The 13,723-nt window shown below is 44.2% G+C and overlaps 1 protein-coding gene across 1 annotated transcript in view; it reads right to left on the reverse strand.

Annotated features, from left to right (window-relative positions):
• The window catches only part of LOC135915885 (peroxiredoxin-6-like), an 89,192-nt gene that overhangs the window by 34,359 nt on the left and 41,110 nt on the right, over positions 1–13,723 (reverse strand). The window contains exon 3 of the mRNA XM_065449079.1: positions 6,053–6,196. Coding sequence (XP_065305151.1) covers positions 6,053–6,196 — 144 coding nt within the window. The remainder of the gene's footprint in view (positions 1–6,052; positions 6,197–13,723) is intronic.

Here is a 13,723-nt window from a genome sequence, read left to right on the forward strand (position 1 = left end):
AAGCCCTCGGGGTAGCCTAAATTGCATCGTTGTACCCACAAATGCGTTCATGAAATACATCCATCTTGTGAGTATAACGCTCGACGAGGCCTCGGTAAGCAGAACCAAGCATGCCTTCACTGCGTCACTTTCTAGGTGGCTGACCCTTCTCTTATACGGTTTAGCGCTATATGCTCATTGGACAATGTTCATTAGGACTTGAAACAACAATTTGTACAACTAGAACTATTGCTAAAAAAGATGCAACCTCTAAAGGCACGGCTGCGCGTGGCTCCAGTGTCATTGTGTGTATGTGTGTCTGTTAGTGTCTTCATTGTGTAAACCATATTAAATGAAAAGAACACGGCAGCAGGGTTTGCACGCAGATATCTCACCCGCTTGTCTTCTTTGTGCAGATTATCGCCAGCGTGCTGCTCATACCAGCGCGACACCAAGAACCAAATCAGCCTTTCGTGATTCTCGACGCGCATGTGCTTCAGAACGGCACCTTTTCATCGTTTCCTTTTTTACCATTTGCGGAAGGGAACCCGTCATCGTCTACCTCCAGCGGAAGTACATTCTTGAAGCCGTCCAGCACGGCCCTTCACCTCACCCGGAGCATAAAAGCCAGCTACGACCCAGCACATCCCAAGGGGCACGGCAGCAGGGCTTGCACGCAGATGGCTCCCCCGCTTGTCTTCTTTGTGCAGGTAAGAAGACGTTTTGGAAAGTGTTTTCGCTCCAGTGAACGCTGTCTCGTCATGCTGCCGTGCCCTACGGTGCTTCTCGATTCTCTGTATGACACAGCGTACCTTGCAAAGTTGTTATTGTTTGCTGGAGACGTCGAGGCGAATCCCGGGCCTGATCTTTCGGACCTTGCCGAACAGTTAACTCAAACCGCCGCAGACATAAAGACAATAAAGGAAGAACGACTGACATCGATAGATAAAGCTAGAACGTCTATCATGCCTTGAAGATAATATTTCAGCTTGCACTAAACAAGTCGCTAGCCTACAAAAAATTGTATCGTCGTCAGAATTAAGGCTAGACGATCTAGAGAATAGATCCAGAAGGTCGAACCTTATTGTGTATGGTATGCAGGAAAATACAGAAAAACATACCGAATCTCTGGAGTGTGCAGTGAATGAAAAGGCCATTAGGCATGCTTTGAAGTTAGAAGCAGTGGCAATAGAACGCATCCATGACTAGGCGAACCAATGGCAAAAAAAAACTCATATTGATACTTTTTGTGCGCAAAACAAGACCAATAATAAAAAAAAACAAGACCAATACAAAAAAAAACAAGACCAATAATCTTTAAGCTCCTAGACTTCCGAGACAAAACAAAAATTTTGCGTAACTGGAAAAAACGCAAGGATACTAACTACACCATTAGCGAAGACTTGTCAAAGCGAGTTCGAGATATTAAAAAGAAGCTACGGCAATATGGAAAAGCAAGAAAGGAATCGGGTGATGAAGTGGCCCTGGTCTACGACAAACTAAAGATTAATAGTTGCCTTTATTGTTGGGACGAGGAAAATAATGAGGTGATCCCCATTATACCCACTTCAAGCGATACAAAAACCCAGGACATCGATACGCGAACCTTACGTCCCCGCCGTCACCAACATCCAAAATAACGTTCGGCAATATTAACGCTCGAAGTGTTAGTAGTAAGCTCGGACCCCTCGAATCAATGTTAATAGCTTTCGAACCAGAATTTATAGGCATAACAGAGACTTGGCTAACCAAAGACGTCAAAGACTTCGAAATTACTCCCCCAAACTACGTCATTATTCGCAAAGATCGGCCAACAGGAGACGGTGGCGTTCCTCCTCTGATAAAAAGGGAAATTCCGTACGTTAAGTTGCCTGACGTTGAGGGGGTTGAAGCTGTATTTTGCAAACTTTGCTTTTCCAATACCATCTTCATTGTTGGATGCATTTACCGTAGTCCTTCTGCTGATCTGAATGCACTGCAATCATTGCACGTGTATATGCAGCAGCATGTGAAGGGAACCAAGCTCATATTACTAGGCGACTCTAATCTCCCTGATATCAACTGCCACACACTGCATCACCGTTTACCTTGCGCAGACATTCTTTTCAACATTATGCTGTCTTTTAACCTAGCCCAGATAATAACTGAACCCACCCGTGTACAAGGATCAAGTTCTAACATTTTAGACCTAATATTTTTAAGCAATCATTTCCCCACCCATAACGCTAAATTCGAAATGTCAACCGGCTTGTCAGATCACAAACTAGTATTGTGTGAGGTGCCATATCAAGATTCGCTACCCTTTTCACAACCAACAAAAACGTATCGTGACTACAGCAGAGCTGATGATACAAGCATCATCGATACACTGTCATGTGAACTATCGTCATTCAAGCAACTCACACATGATGGGAACACAGACATAGAAATTGTATGGCACAAATTTAAGTCCGTTGTGTCATATTGCATCAGTAACTACGTCCCCTTGAAAACTAAGCAAACTCATAAACATAACCCCTGGATAACTCGGACCATTATTCATGCTAAAAGGTAAGTTCACCGAATCAGAAGAAACAAAAAATCCTATCCCTCACAACGAACTGCTCAACAATTACCTTCCGCCGTGGACGATTTGAAAACAAAAATTAAGAAGGCCAAATCGCACTATTTCACAAAAACACTTCCTAATTTTATAAAGAATGCTCCCGAAAAATTCTGGCGTTATTTAAACCCTAAAAAACTAGATGAAAGACGGACATCTCCTGCGGATAACAAAAACGCTGCGACTTTTGAATAATTATCTCTGCACTATTTTTATATCTCATAACGGAGAACTACCACGAATAGCCTCCGGCACCTCGTGTGAAGATGGAACCATTAATTATAACAGAAGCAGGAGTGCTAAATCTTACTAAATCTCGACACAAAAAAAGGACCAGGGCCAGATAACATTCCTTCATCGATATGCCGAGTGGATGGCAAGATTCCTAATCCTCCTCTTTAACAAATCATTATCCACCTGCACCCTTCCTACGAAATGGAAAACTGCCAAAATAACACCAATACACAAATCAGGAAATAAATCTGATCCTTCAAACTACAGACCCATATCATTAACCAGCACAGTATGCAGGTTATTAGAACATATTTTAAAACACGTAAATGCTTATCTAGAAGTAAATGACATCTAAACCCCTTGTCAGCACGGCTTTCGTAAAGGCCTTTCTATTACGCAATTAATTGAATTAACACATGACATATCCAAGAGCATTGATAACCAGAAACAAATAGACCTCATATTTTTAGACCTTTCGAAGGCATTTGACCGCGTGTCACACACTAAACTTCTTGCAAAGCTAGAACTAGCCTTGGGAAGCGGCCCTATCCTTGATTGGATTAAAAACTATCTTAGTAATCGCACACAATTTGTTGAAATTAACAACGAGCGGTCCGCGACAACTAACGTTACATCAGGAGTACCCCAAGGAAGTGTTTTAGCCCCAGTGTTATTCTGAATCTTTATTAATGACTTACCAGCATATGCTTCACAGAATATCGAACTTTTTTGCAGATGTCTGCGTTCTTTTCTAGGAAACTAACTGCCTTGATGACCATGTAACTTTAAATAACGCCATAGCAGCAGTTTCGCAGTGGTACAAGGACTGGCAGATGGATATCAATCTAAAGAAAAGTCCGTTCTATTATTTATAACCAGAAAAAAACATACATCAGCCTTCCAGTACACCCTTAACATTCCTCTTGCATCTGTACATGAGCACAAGTACCTCGGTGTGACACTGACTTCAGGTGGGATTCTCACGTTAACAATATCACATCAACCGCAACGAGACAGCTATTCTTCATTAACAGACCCCTTAAACTAGCACCATCTGAAACAAAGTTACTCGCATACAAAACACTTATAAAACCGGTTCTAGAGTACGCCAACACCGTTTGGTTCCCGTTTACTAACAAGCTGATTAAAAAAACTTGAAGGGGTACAGCGAAAAGCGCTGAGATACATATATAATAAACATTCAATCACAGACTCACCAACAGCATTGCTGCAACGGGCAGAACCTCTAACCATGGATAAGAGAGCCAAGCTTGCTAAACTAAAAATCATGTATCAGTTAATACACAATCAACTTAAACTGCCTATTAGAAATACATATCACTGTCCTCGAATAGATTAACTCGTCATAAACTCGCACACACATTAAGCGAATTTTCATTCCGCACTGATATTTTCAAATACTCATTTTTTTCCAAGGGCGACACGGGAATGGAATAATCTTAACACAGGTATCACTGACAGCTCATCCTTAGATACGTTTGGTACCCTGATTGCGGATCGACTAAACGTATTGCAGCAATAATTCTCATTATTTACGTAGTTCCTTGTTGCCTTGTTATTTTAACGGTGTTTGTGCTGGAATATAATTACGGCAATGATGCAATATATTTCTTTTCTTGTTGGCATTATTGTAACCTTGATTGTTGCGTGACTGTTATTACCTCAATACTTGTCCTGTAACTGGTTTCTGCAAGTAATTATTGGCATATCCTCTTCGTTCTAGTTATTCTCTTGTATAATCACGTAATCAAATTGTTATATGCTCAAATTCTTTATTGTTTAAGATTTAATATGTACACCTTATACCATGTTCCTATGTATCACATACAGCCCTTCCTGTTACAATCCCTGATGGGATTCACAGTATCATTAAATGAAATGAAATGAATATTTTTCGCTAAAGACGTGGAGTAGCACGCCAAGACGTCGTCAGGGAAACATCTCTAGCTTTCCGTAATCATGGTCCTATGCAAAATACGGATATATTATATGCCTGCCGCGGTGCTCGACCAGAACGAGCACCGTATGTGCTCCAACGTATGTGCTCTAGACTGCACCGAAATTTAATAATAGACAGCTTACGTCTATTATATGCCGTATTACCCTATAATAAACGGTTTAGTTTAGCAGTCCTCATTGTCTACTTCGCTCATATTTCAAGCACTAAGGCACTGCAGAGGGCGACGTGGATTTCACTTTTTCTTCATAAAAGCGGAATAATGCGCCTCTCTGCGACGCGCTGTCAGCTCTGTTGAAGAACGACTAAAAAGTTGGCTGGGGCTTAGCTAAGGGTAAGCCTGGATATGTCGAAGCGAAAAGGTTCGGTGATGCTTATGGTTTAGCTTATGGTTATGCTTTATGATTTAGCCTGTGGATATTGCTCGGGTGTTTCACTAGCTCGTTTGGCTCTGGCCTTTTCATCCTTCCTTCGCAACTGCTCAGCAATTCCCGAACTTTCACCATCTTGGCTACTCTCAGCTGACATGGCCGAACGTCGCTGTTCAGCTTCCTTTTCACGCCGTTTAGCGAGACGTGCCTGTCGTACTTCTGGCATTTCAGACTCGGCTTTGCTGCGTCGTTTAGCGAGACGTTCTTCTCGTTGTTCGGGAGTCTCGGACGCTCGTTAAGCTTTGAGCCTTTCATTTCTTCGCTTCTTTTGAGCCAACTCCCGTGGTAGCCCCTCTGTGTCGGTAATATCATTCTTCTCCTTCGATGTTGAATGCGCACGCCTATTCTTTGGCAAGCGGTTATATAGTCGGCCTCCACGATAAACACGCGCTTGCGGCGAAAGTCAAAAGATGACGCATAGCGCGCAGCAGTGGCCACCTGCGCAGCATGTGACAACACGCGCGGCAGCGGCGGAAGGTCAGGCGACGGAGTCGGCGGCGGCCACCTGCGCCGTACGTGACATCACTCGTGCTCCGACCATATGCTCCGACATACGCCGGCTCGCGCGAAGCGCGGTGTTGACTAGCGTTGTGAAGCTTTTCGCTTCAAAAACTGGGTGGGCGCGCCGGCAGACTCCGCTCACTCGGCTCTGTCGTGTAACGAAGCAATCGCTTTGCCTACCACTACCAGCATAAGCTATGTGCGCTCAGCTAAAGCTCAGCTCTCAGCTAAATGTCTCTGAAGTCACCCGACAAAAGCAGCAGGCTCCTTCGTCGCAACACAGCCTGTGGCAACGATCAGATGAAAAAGTGTCAAGCTATCACTCACAGCACGGCAGGTGAGAGGCAGTCCTTCCTTGTCCTTCTCGACGGGATCCAGCATGCCCAGCTTGACGGCGATCTCGCGCTTCTCATCAGCGATGATAGGGTACGGGAAAGGCCCGTCGGGTAGCTCGCCATAGGCCTCGATGTCCTGCAAACACGAATGTGACAACGGGGAGCGTTCCACAGTTCCAAAGGCCATACAAGTTTCTTCAAATAACTCGGGGACTAAAAACTAACTAAAGAAGGCTTAAAAGTAGGCAAAGTGAATTTTCATCATTCCCGCACGAGCGATGTATAGCCTATAGCTCTCACGAAGAGCGACGATGAGTGCGAAGAAAGCGAACGGCAGGTGATCATACGCGCGCACGATGACGGACGCAGCAGGCAGTGGTGTGCTAGTTAGTCGGCACTCACCATTTCAAAGGCAGCGCACTTGTTCAGACATCGACGAACAATAACTCCCACAAACACGTATGTGACAGTTGCCTTTTGGGGACATTTTTTAGCTCAGCGTTCGCGTTTGGGTGATTTAGCGTCCGTCGATGTCTGAAATGATGACGGACACATTCCGTGCAAAATTAAGTGGCAAATGGCGCATCGGTGAAGCTACAGCGCAGAACGAGTGCAGCCACGCGACAGGCAGTGGAGTAACGGCTACCAGTGAACCGACGAGGCCCTCGAGCAGTGCGTACGCTGTGGCCGAAGATTTGGCGGTATACACAGCAGCGTTGCGAGCTATCTGAAAGTCTCAAAATGCTGGTTTTTCACAGATAAATCGTGAAATTGAAGTCGGTAACGCATTTGTAAAATATGAAACCAAAAAGTGTAGGCGTTATTCGCTGAAGGCGGTCCGACAAACTGTATCTGTCAACAAGCTGCGGTTTGTCTCTAATGAAGAAGACGAGAATAAAACGTTTTATTAGGTGTACTATATGCATCACTTATTAGGCAGAAGAGCTGTCATTGTTTTTACAGGTGCTCGGAAGGAAACAATGTTATTTACTTTAAAGAACTTTCTGCTTTCTACCAAACTTTCGCGATAACTGGCACATAAAGGCCAGTGCCACACGTTTCTGCTAAGAGAGAGAGAGAGAGGGAGAGCAAGGATAGGAAAGGCAGGGAGGTCAACCAGACGAGCATCCGGTTTGCTACTCTACACTGGGGGTGGGGGAAAGGGGAACAGAAACAGGAAAAAAGGGAGAGAGTAAGCACTGAGTGCGTGTAAGAGGATGCACAGGGACACTATAAACGGGCTCTTAAGCCGGCGCACTTCAAGTATTGTACGAGCGCTAGTATTGCACTAGTGCACGAATCTCTTTTCGTGCCAGTGACGGGTGTGGCCACGGTCCCAGTACCTTTAACTCGGAGAACGGTCTTGAGTCCAGTCGGTTTAAAGTTGCCCGCAGAGAGGCGCTGGACATCGTAGCGAGGGCAGATAGACAATAGGTGCTCGATGGATTCCTCGCACCCACAGGAGTCGCACACAGGGCTCTCGGCCATTCCCATACAATAGGAGTAGGCGTTCGTGAACGCCACTCCCAACACAAGCGGCACAGCAAGGTTGTTTCGCCGCGGGAAAGGCTAGGTGGCAGTTGTAGCCGTGGCATCCCAGTTGAAAAACACAACAGGAAATTTTACCAGTCTGTTGTATTTTGGGACGTTGTTTCTGTAGTTCTGTTGTCTGTAGTTCTGTTGCCTGTAGTTCTGTTGCCTGTAGTTCTGTTGTCTGTAGTGTGACGTCCTGTAGTAGAAAGTTCTGTAGTTCTTGATCAATATTTAATTAAAAATTGACAGAGACGTCCGTAAGATTATGTAAATTTGTTAGCAAAAAAAAAACATAAAAGTAAAAAAAAAATTTAAAAAAAAAACGTCCTTGCCTAGGATTCGAACATGCGACCTCTCGATTCCTAGCCCGGCATCTTACCACTGCGCCATCCCTGACATGCTCTTCCAGTGTACGTTTTGGCCATATGAATAGTACGACGTGCTGGTGTGCTGATGTTTACATTTGCATTTTGAGAGCCAAGATCCGCTATCACTCCACCGCATCAAGTGCCGCATCTCTAGAAGAGCAAGAGTGTTCGTACCATCGACAAGTACATCGTGCAGTGCTAGAACATCGATTTTGATGTACGATATCCATATTAAATAAGAAATTCGGAAATAGACAACGTTGACTTTTAGGGTTATTACTGCTAGTTTCGACAGTTGTCTCTCGTTCTTTACACTTTTGAGCGCGCATATAATTCGTGTGTTCAATGCAAAATAGCTACATAAACATTCGTGGACGAGAGTTCTTTCTGACAGCATACTGGCTTCTCACGGCAGCACTGTATCAGATTAATGAGACCCGAGCGAGACAGCTTTTCACGCAACTTTGTGGAACAACCGAAATCTTCTTTTCCGCTTCGCATAAGCTTGTGAAATATTCCTGGGAAATTAACTAATGTGTCACTGTAACAGCACATGTAAGTCCACAGGCCTGTGTGCCACATCTTACCAAAAAAAAAAAACGGATACGCAGCCATTCCCGCAGATGGTATGATTTTGATCAGCGGCCGATTTTGAGAAGGCCGGTAGGGCGTTGCTGGTGCCGCGTCGTCACGGCACAATTATAACTATTCGCCACGTCGACTTTAATACCGGTGTCGGTGCCATCGGTGTCAGCATTGCCGGCTTCAGAGAAGCGCGATTGAATACCGCGCAGGAGAAAGGTACAGTGTACACAACCGATGCAAAAACATACAATTTTAAAGGACCGCGACGGGAAGCGCTTCTGTTGTGACTACGGAACTCTTGGCCGTCGCGACCGAATGTTTCTGCTGCGACGTCAGAATTGGTGTCATAACGTCGGAGTCGCTGTCGGGATATAAAGCGGTTGTTCCGACTTCATAACTCTTGTTGTCGCGACAGAATGCTTCTGTTGCGAAATCAGAATTTCTGTCGTAACGTCAGAAATGTCTCCCAATTAAGAAATGTCAACAACTTCTGTCGTACAACAGAATTTCTGTAGTTGCGACAGGAATTCCTTTTGTCTTTTTCAACCGGGCACTACAGAAGCTTGTCGCATCACACAATTTCAGTGCACTTCTGTTGTCATCATTGGGTATATGTTGCGGCGATAGGTTTCCGTTGTGGAACAGTTCTCTGTAGTACAACAGAAGTTTGTCCATTACTTCAGGAACACTTCTGTTATGACAACTGGGGGCCTGTTGCAATGATAGGTTTCTGTCGTACAACAACATTTTTCTGTAGTACAACAGAAGTTGGTCGCATTACATCAGGAACACTTCTGTTGTGACAATTGGGGGCCTGTTGCCACAGTAGGTTTCTGTAGTATTTCAACAGCTCTCTGTAGCACTACAGAAGTTTTTCGGGTTACTTCAGGAGTATTTCTGTTGGGACAACAGGGTGCCTGTAGTGATGACAAATTTTTCTGTAGTACTACAAAAATCTGTTGTAGAGCTTCAGCTTTCTGTTGTAACAACAGACATACGACAGACTGTACTTCTGTAGTAGCAACAACAAATGTCTGTTGTACATCAGAAAAGTCTGTCGCTCCATCAGGAATCTGTAGTTACTACAGAAAAATCCTGTTGTACAACAGAAATTTCTGTAGTTGCGACAGGAATTCCTGTTGTCTTTTTCAACTGGGATGGGGTCCAGTTTATGCAATCGGCAATTGAAGGCACTCGAACTTCAGAGATCTGGCAACTTTTTGCAAGTAGGCGGGGTTCCCTGGCAGCGTCCGACCTCGCCAAATGTGTTGGAGGCGCCTGGCTGTCTTCGAGGGCAAAACGGGCAGCCTTGTCAGCAAGGTTGTTGCCTACGATGCCACAGTGAGCTGGAATCCATTAAAAGATAATGTTGCGCCCTCTTTCCAGAGCATGGTGTTGAACTTCCCTGATGTCATCATCTGCTCGTAAGTTTTGTGGTGTAATGCAACCTTGATGCTGTGAAGAGCTGCGTTAAAATCACAAAATACGACCCATTTATCTGTCGGCTCTTCGGTGACGTACGTCATAGCGGCATGGAGAGCTGCAAGTTCTGCCGACGTAGATGTAGTCATGTGTGACAATTTAAATCTAACTAACCTGCTTAGCTGGAACGACGAATGCGTCAGTTGAGCTGGTTGGTGCGGTCAAACATTCGGTATATATATGTATGCGGCCGTGATACGTCTGGTGCAGTAATAGGAGCGATAGTTGCTTCAGAGCCGGCAATAGATGATTGGCCTTTGTATTTCCGGGAATAGCAAAATTCACTTGAGGCTGTCGTGGGCACCACAGGGGTGATGAAGACTTCGCCGCCGGTGTGTAAGATGGCGGTATGCACAGCGATGAGCAGGGGCTAATCACTCTCGAAAAGGCCGCTCGAGGTATCTGGGCTAGTAGGGAGGCTAAATGATGGTGGGGGATCTTTGACAGATGGTAAATGTGCACTGAGAGAGTAGACAGCTATGTGTATCTGGATCATATGATCTCCCGCGATGGCAATTGTTGCTGCCATTGAGGTGCACCAAAGCAGCCCTAAACACGTGCGTAAGGTTTGACCTTGTATGCTCTCCAAAGCGCGAATGTTTCGTCTTGCATGTAATGGATAACTCTGGTAGACAAACGTAGGAGTCCAAGAAACAGCACCCTGTAAAGCTGCATCATAGAATAAACTGATGTACCCCAGTTTTTCCCGCATAGAAATCTCAAGATTAGAGATATCGACGAAATTCAAATAAAACCTGTCAAATATGTCGTCGACGTAATTGCCCCAGTTCTTGCGAATATATTTAATACCTGTCTGACTACATCAAGATTTCCAATAAAAATGCAAATTGCCAAAGTAATAGTGCTCTTTAAAAAGGCGAATCGAAATGACTTGGGTAATTACCAACCGGTATCTTGCCAATTTTTTCAAGGGCTCTCGAGAAAATAATTTACTGTAGGGTCTTGAACTTCGTTGAAAGCTCTAAAGCATTAACACCTCACCAATTTGGGTTCCGGAAGAACATGTCAACAGAACTAGCCTTGCTTTACCAAAAGGAATATATTTTAACACAATTTGAAAGCAAGAAAATAGTGATTGGCTTATTTGTCGACTTCTCCAAGGCTTTTGACTTGGTGAATCATGAAGTTTTGCTGGATAAGTTGTATATTTATGGTATACGTGGGTGTGGGTTACATTTACTGCGGTCATATTTATCCCATCGGCGACAAGTTGTCCGAATCAATAACTCACGATCACAAGTTCTTCCACTGCATTGTGATGTCCCACAAGGCAGCATATTGGGGCCCTTGCTATTTAACCTATATATAAATGATATTGTTAATATTAATCAGAATGCAAAATTTATTATATATGCAGATGACACTACCATATTTATTTCCGATGGTAACGTCGATCACCTTATCTCTAATTGTAATGATAGTATGGTTCAGCTACAACATTGGTCCTCCTTTAACTTTATGAAGATTAACGAAAATAAAACAAAAGCAGTGATCTTTCAGGCCAAGAATAAGCCAGTCCCTCCTCATGCTGATATTATTTTAGACTCATCCTGTGGATATTGTTGCCAATTTTAAATGCCTCGCTGTGACATTTACTGCACACACGTCCTGGGAATCCAATGTGAACTCACTAGTAACAAACCTTGCTCGAATAACTGGTCGTCTCATATACATTCTTTCTGCAAAACTTAAAATACTCATTTATAATTCCCTTTTCTACTCACATGTGAACTACTGCCAAATTGTTTGGGGTACAACTACATTTTCGAACCTACAAAAAATTTGCGTTATGCAGAAACGATACCTACGCCACGTGTACAATGCTGATTTTAATGCACCAACTGCAGGTTTTTTCCATAAAGCGCATATTATCACGGCTTATAAATTATACCTCTATCGTTTAAGTAGTAGATTTAAATATGAAGTGAGATGTAACATACACAACCTATAGGTAAACTGGCACAATTAGAAAAAATGAGCACTATTATGCTACCAGACATGGAGAATATTGGAACGTTATTGCACCCCGCTTGACCTGTGGCATGCAACGTCTATGTTTCTTTGCCATCACTGTTAAACTATAAACAATCTACTAATTTTGACTTATTTATTTGTTCCACTGCTAAACTTAGATCTATGTTCGCAGAAGAAGACAACTGATTTACTTATCCTGGCATTTATTTATTTATTTATTTATTTGTTTGTTTCAATGTTTTCGAACCATCGTGTTTTACTTTTGTTCTGCACTGATCAAGTGTTTACATTTGTTTATTGACTGTTTTTCATTGCTGATGCCCAAACGCCGCTCGTTACGTGGGGTTGCGGACTCGTCAAGCCGCCTATGGCAGCTTTTTTCCCGTTGTCCTCCATCTGCAATGTACATGGTGGAAATAAAGATTTGATCTGAAGATCTGAGCAACGGCAACTAACTTATTCAGATAGATGCAGTGAGGGCACCGCGAGAGATTGCGAGCAGTGATGATACCTAGAAAGAGATGAGTCTTAACATAGGACACAGCTTTACCAATGATTGAAATAGGATATAATGACATTTGTTTGCGCGTAAAGCCAACTAATGCGCACTTTTCAGTAGACATACTGAGGCCTTGTTCTCGGAGATCAGACGCCATCATGGTTGCCGCCCGCTGAAGCCTGGCTCGTACCTGAAGGCGAGTCACCGTAGAGGCCCAGATGTAAATGTCGTCGGCGTATATTGAGACATGAACTGTCCGCGGTAAGAAGTCCGCTAGTCCTACCAGGACAAGGCTGAATAATATGGGACTGAAAACTTAACATCTGCCGCGGTGCACCGCAAGGTGATTTTGTGAAGTTGGGCTGTCTTCGTTCTCTAAGAAAAGGCACCTCACAGTCAAGTAGTCCCGAATCCATTGATACATCTGGCCACCAATGCCTATAGCCTCAAGTGCGTTCAGTATGGCCTCATGGGTGACGTTCTATGCTCCTTTGATATCTAGAAAAAGTGCCACTGATAGGCGCTTGAGGCATTTCTGATGTTGGACCAAGGTTACAATGTCAATGACGTTGTCGATGGACGAGCGACCTCGACGAGAAAGCCCGTCATGGCATCCGTATAGATGTGGAATCGCTTTAGGTACCATTCAAAGCGAGCAAGAATCATTCTTATCATCACTTTGCGACACAGCTCGAAAGCGCAATCAGACGATATGATGACAGATCAAGCGGAGACTTTCCAGGTTTCAGAATGGGGATCAAGCGGCTCGATTTCCATTGTTTAGGAAGTGCGCGGATGTACCAAGGCTCATTGTAGTAGCTGAGCAGCTCACCACGTGCATCATGTCCAAGGTGGCATATGGCAGCGTACGTGATACCATCTGGTCCTGGTGACGAAGAACGCCTGCAGGTCGTCAACGCAGCGTCGAGTTCTTCGAGTGAAAATAGCACGGTCATTTCTGGTACACGTGCCTCAGGGATGTCATTCAGTGCTGCGTCAGTAATGATGACCACGACCCAGCAACCCATGCACAGAACTCTTCAGCCATTTCAAGTTCCGAGCGGAGTTGGTCGAAGGCCAGAGCAGCAAAGGGCTTTCTTTGATGCGTAGATGAGCGAAGACACCTAACCGTTCTTTATATGTGCGAGGGCAATTTTAGGGGATCAAGCGACTGACAGAAAGCTTTCCGTCGCTTGTTTTC

This window comes from Dermacentor albipictus, unplaced genomic scaffold (genome assembly GCF_038994185.2).
Source record: "Dermacentor albipictus isolate Rhodes 1998 colony unplaced genomic scaffold, USDA_Dalb.pri_finalv2 scaffold_13, whole genome shotgun sequence".
Lineage (NCBI taxonomy): Eukaryota > Metazoa > Arthropoda > Arachnida > Ixodida > Ixodidae > Dermacentor > Dermacentor albipictus.